General features: G+C 37.7%; 1 protein-coding gene across 1 annotated transcript in view; it reads left to right on the plus strand.

Moving 5' to 3' along the window:
• The window catches only part of kalrna (kalirin RhoGEF kinase a), a gene marked incomplete at its 5' end in the record, with an annotated part of 224213 nt that overhangs the window by 60519 nt on the left and 157840 nt on the right, over positions 1 to 5854 (plus strand). Inside the window, 2 exon segments of the mRNA XM_014027944.1 lie at positions 1146 to 1215; positions 1328 to 1417. Of these exon segments, the coding sequence (XP_013883398.1) occupies positions 1146 to 1215; positions 1328 to 1417 (160 nt within the window).

Raw genomic sequence — 5854 nt, forward strand, 5'->3', positions numbered from 1 at the left:
TTATATATATTTTAAAAAGTTTAAAACAGCTCGTCATGTTCTCTAAGTGAATGAGATTTAAATCTTATTTTAATTTATCATCAAGATCTCCAAATTTCATTCACAATTTTATCAAAAAACAAGGTTCTTGATTTGCTAAACTTGTTTATATTTAGGACCATACTGTAACACGGCTGCTCTGGGATAAATGTAATTTATTAAACGATCAAATATGAAGAATAAATAATTACATGAGCTGAACCATCTAAATAATATAATATTTTTGAATAAAATAGTCTTTTAAAAATAAATCAGTCTAACAAATAAAACATTTGAATGTTTTAAGTTATTTTGCTCTGTTCAAAAGACAGATATTTGCTGGTTGGACTGGAGAGTGTGGAAATCTGGTTTAACCAAGGCCAAAGTGAAGACCAAACAGGAGTTGCTCATCTGAAGGACATGTTAGTCTAAAAGACATTTAACCAAGAAATGTTCAGTTTGTGATGTTTAAATGACATACACCCAGCCCCTCGGCCACTCAGGTAGTTTACAAAATGTATGCAGAGTAAAAGAATAAAATAAAAACTTGTTGGACTGATTTAACATGATGTCCTGAGACGTTGCAGCTGATAGGAGTCATAAAACAGAACAGGGGGACGTTAGATGACCTGACGCCCCTCTAGATAAATGTGTTAAATGAGTGAAGGAAAATATGAGTGAGCACCAAGCAACAACCCTAGGTTCTCCCCTGAGAACCAGACCAAACATTTTATGTGCACCCTGGACATGCTTTTGCAGGGTTTTCTGCTTAAAAAAAGATTTTTGTGTTTGTCTTTCTAATGTTTGTCATAAAGGAGCTCAGATATTTTCTTTCCTTTAAAGTATTCTGTGCCTCTGAGGTTTAGCTTCACAGACAGTTCTGTGAAAACCATTCAAGTTCCTCCGAGGATCTCTTTTGATTCTGATCTCTTTGAACAACTTCTGGAAGCTTATGTGCTGTTTCCTCAATACATGGTCCCATTTTATGGCCTCCATTTGTCTTTGAGACGTCTGAGCTCAGATACAGCATTTTTAGCTCAACATAATGTCAGGTTTGTTTTAAGGTTCAAGCAGATTTTATTGTTGTAAAGGAAGAAATGTTTTTTTCTTTCTGTTTTTCCCTACAGTATTTTTCTGAAGGAGCTGGTGAACTACGAGCAGCTTCCAGAGGATGTGGGCCACTGCTTTGTCACTTGGGTGAGAATCAGACATTTTATGTCCGATTTTTACTGCAGTTTTTTTAAACTTAATCAAAACTGGGTTGAGTTCTTGAATCATCCTCCTATTCTGTGTTTTTATTTTTCTTCAGGCTGATAAGTTCCACATTTATGTGGACTATTGCAAGAACAAACCAGACTCCAGTCAGCTCATACTGGAGCATGCCGCCACCTTTTTTGATGTGAGTAGAACCAGTTAAACCATAGATCCATGGGAGCTTCTCTAGGAGACTTTAAGGTTGTATTCACAGCTGACTGTGTTCGACTGGGGACCAAAACTGCAGGATTTGTTCACATTTTCAGTTGGTGCGGTTCACATTCACACTGCACTTTGTCAAACAAACTAAACCCTGTGAACAACCTGTTCTCCCCCTCACCTGTGGGGGCGCTGCACCAAGAAACACTGAAGGAATCCACACAAAAACTTAAGAGGAAAACACTGAGCACAACTTCCTTCCTCACAAAATGTAAACAAACATGGAGTGACATCAGATTTTAGTGGTTTTAGGATTTATTTTTTAATTTTTGGCAAATGCGCCACCTTATACAGACCTCGAGTAAGGTATTTACAAGAGATGAGTAACTTTACTACTGTTGGGTTATAGTCAGCTTTGCGTTCATACATGCAATCGAATCAGAGTTCGCTTCAACTGAACTGAGACCTAAGTTTTCAGCTGGACCAGAGTTCGCTTTTTTGGTTCTAATCAGAGTTTGATTACACATTCACACCTCCCCAAACAAAATGGACTTTCTAGGGAAACAAACTAGAGTTTGATTAAAGTGGACGAAATGTGGCTGGTGTGAATGAATCCTAAGAGATTCTCTACATCAGTGTTGTGGTCCTCGAGGGCAACTACCCTTTATGTTGGACATGTTTCTTTCCTTCAACCAGTGATCCATTGAGATGTACGGCGGGTAAAATAAGTATTGAACACGTCACCATTTTTCTCAGTAAATATATTACTAGAGGTGCTAATGATATGAAATTTTCACCAGATGTTGGTAACAACCCAAATGATCCATACATACAAAGAAATCAAACCATAAATGTCCAGAAATGAAGTTATTTGTAATAATGTGGAATGGCACAGGGAAAAGTATTGAACACACTTACTGAAATTTATCTAATACTTTGTACAAAAGCCTTTGTTGTCAATGACAGCTTCAAGACGCCTCCTGTATGGAGAAACTAGTGGCATGCATTGCTCAGGTGTGATTTTGGCCCATTCTTCCACACAGACAGTCTTCAAATCTTGAAGGTTTCGTGGACCTCTTCTATGAACTCTGATCTTTAGTTCTTTCCATAGATTTTCTGTTGGATTCAGGTCAGGTGATTGGCTGGGCCATTCCAGCAGCTTTAGTTTCTTTCTCTGAAACCAACTGAGAGTTTCCTTGGCTTTGTGTTTGGGCTCATTGTCTTGCTGAAATGTCCAGCCACGTTTCATCTTCATCATCCTGGTAGATGGAAGCAGATTTTTATCAAGAATGTCTCTGTACATTTTTCCACTCATCCTTCCTTCAATTATTTGAAGTTTGCCAGTAACATATGCTGAAAAACAGCCCCACACCATGATGTTCCCACCTCCAAACTTCACTGTTGGTATGGTGTTTTTGGGCTGATGTGCAGTGCCATTTGACCTCCAAACATGATGTGTATTCTGGCATCCAAACAGTTCAATGTTGGTCTCATCTGACCAGACTATATTCTCCCAGTATTACACAGGCTTGTTTAAATGTTGTGCAGCAAACTTTAAAGGAGCTTCAACATGCTGTTTCTTCAGCAGTGGAGTCTTGCGTGGTGAGCGTGCATACAGGCCATGGTGGTTCAGTGCATTACTTATTGTTTTCTTTGAAACAATCGTACCTGCTAATTCCAGGTCTTTCTGAAGCTCTCCACAAGTGGTCCTTGGCTCTTGGACAACTCTTCTGATGATTCTTTTCAGTCCTCTGTCAGAAATCTTGTGAGGAGCACCTGGTCGTGGTCGGTTTATGGTGAAATAATGTTCTTTCCACTTCTGAATTATGGCCCCAACAGTGCTCACTGGAACCTTCAGAAGTTTAGACATTCTTCTGTAACCGATGCCATCATTATGCTTTGCAACAATAAGGTTGTGAAGGTCTTGAGAGAGCTCTTTACTTTTACCCATCATCAGATGGTTCTTGTGTGATACCTGGCCATCATTTGGGACTGAACCAGCTGATATTAACTTGCACTGACAAGGGGCAGGCTTGCTTTCTAATTACTGAGAGAGTTCAGCTGGTGTCTTGGCTTTCCATGCCTTTTTACACCTCCCTTTCTTCATGTGTTCAATACTTTTTCCCTGTGCCATTCCGCATTATTACAAATAACCTCATTTCTGGACATTTATGGTTTGATTTCTTTGTATGTATGGATCACTTGGGTTGTTACCGACATCTGGTGAAAATTTCATGTCATTAGCACCTCTAGTAATATATTTACTGAGAAAAATGGTGGCGTGTTCAATACTTATTTTACCCGCTGTATGTGTGTTAAAATGTTTTCATTCATTGCTAATGCCTTATGTTTTAGATCATTAGGACTGTATGTTGTTTTTTCATGAGGAGATTAGCTGGAACACTTCATCCACACAGACACTCCGATAAATACGGAGCCCGCGAGGGGACATGGGGGATTTTTTTCTTTTTGCGTTCCCTCGCAAAAGTCGTTAAACACTGTTGTGCTGCTGGTTTATTAATAAACTCACATGTTCACCATTAGCGGGTTAGCCTACTGCTTTAACTCAGCTTCAGAATGAATATATCACACAGCCACRCATGGAAGTATGTCATATGTTGATATTTTAACACAGTGCAGCCACACAATATAAATGTCAATTTCACTAACTTGTGGCGACACATCCTGTTTTGGTAACCGGATATTTCAAAATAAAAGTCTGATTTAATTCAGTTCATATACAAATCATACTTTTGCGAGGTAACGCAAAAGTATTGCGAGGGAACGCAAAAGAAAAAAAATCCCCTATGTCCCCTCGTGGCCTCCGTAGATAAGTGAGCGAGGCTGGACAAAATGAGACAGTTTTTTTTTTAGTTTATTTTAATTAACTCTCCAGTTTGTTACAGCATGGAGTTTCCATTTATGAGCTGCCTATTCTTCACAACTGATATTTACTGTCTGTCTGGTATCTGAAATAAAAGAAGAAGGCAAAATCAGAACATGCTAATATGTAGCTTAGCTTACACTTAAAATTACAATAAGGCAGAACCTTAAACATGAAATAAACACTTCTTGGACTGTCTCATAAACCGTGTTTCCATCAAGGTTTTTAATGCGCATTTTTAAGTATCGCATCAGAAAAGGTGAATGGAAGCTTCTTCATTCAAAAAAACTGTCTCTAATTCACAGCCCCAACTTCATTTGCGTATAAAAAGAAATAATTAGAAATCATTAACGGCTCATTGAACTCACCTTTGTCACAAACGCAGACAAGCATGACTGATAAAAGAACAAGAGCTGCCGTGATCAGCTCTATTTCCCCAAGGACCCCTTAGCTGTCTAACAAGATGCCTGATTAGTTTGTGAACAAAACAATTCAGAAATACTAGGGAATTTACAACACCTTACATTATCAATTTCTTACATGCATTTTATCACAGTCCAGCAAATCAGTTAAGAAAAGAAAACTGTTACCAAACAGCCAATTACGTGACTTTAAAAATACAAAATACAGAAAAGTGCAATACAGAAAAAGAGAATTAAAGCTGATTCTCTGTTGCTTTGTCCGAACCAAATTCAAAGATTATTAATGAAAAATTTTTACGAATTTTCTTGGCTTGAAAATAAGCCATCCGTTATGACAAAATTGCACTAAATACAATAATAGCGAACCAATGAAACTAATTTAACGTCTTACTTTTGGAGCCAGATAAAATGTTAATGAAGACCAGATTTGGCCCGTGGGCCTGGAGTTGCCAAAAAAAAAGCTTCTCAGATCACTTAGACTCATCCTGTTTGCTCACATTTTATTTCAGTTTGGGTTCTTTGCATTGCAGTTGGTTCGACTTTATTGATGTTCTGTATGTGTCCTGAATGTGGTTGTCTGAGGACAAAAGTGCTGACCATGACGTTAGAAACAGGATATAAATTCAAACTTCAATAAACAAACAGCTGATGTGGTAAACAGGAAACAGTAAACACGGTGGTGATGGCAGAAATGGAACCACTGACCAATCAAAGAATTTGAAACAATTGTTCCAGAAAAGGATTTGATCTTGTGGAACTCACCACACCACTACCATAGTGACATCTGGTGGCCAAATAAAATCTAGATTTAATGGTTTTATCACAAACACTGCAAAACACAGTTTCACAAAGTTTCAAATTTCAAATGCTTAGAAATAAAATACCCATTTTATACCTGAGATAAATAGCTAGAATACATAGAGAAATGTAAAAAATTAGCAAAACTATTAAGTTAAATCAGATAAAATATGTGCCTTTCAATTGCATGAACCATGAAAGAATAAGACCCTGGATATAAATGACTAAAAAGGGGGGTATTGCGTATTTTCCAGGCACATATTTCAATTCTATACCATAAACAAGTAACTACGGTAGTAACCTTCAGTTGTTGTGAAAA

Source organism: Austrofundulus limnaeus, unplaced genomic scaffold (genome assembly GCF_001266775.1).
Source record: "Austrofundulus limnaeus strain Quisiro unplaced genomic scaffold, Austrofundulus_limnaeus-1.0 Scaffold701, whole genome shotgun sequence".
In the NCBI taxonomy this organism is placed as follows: Eukaryota; Metazoa; Chordata; class Actinopteri; order Cyprinodontiformes; family Rivulidae; genus Austrofundulus; species Austrofundulus limnaeus.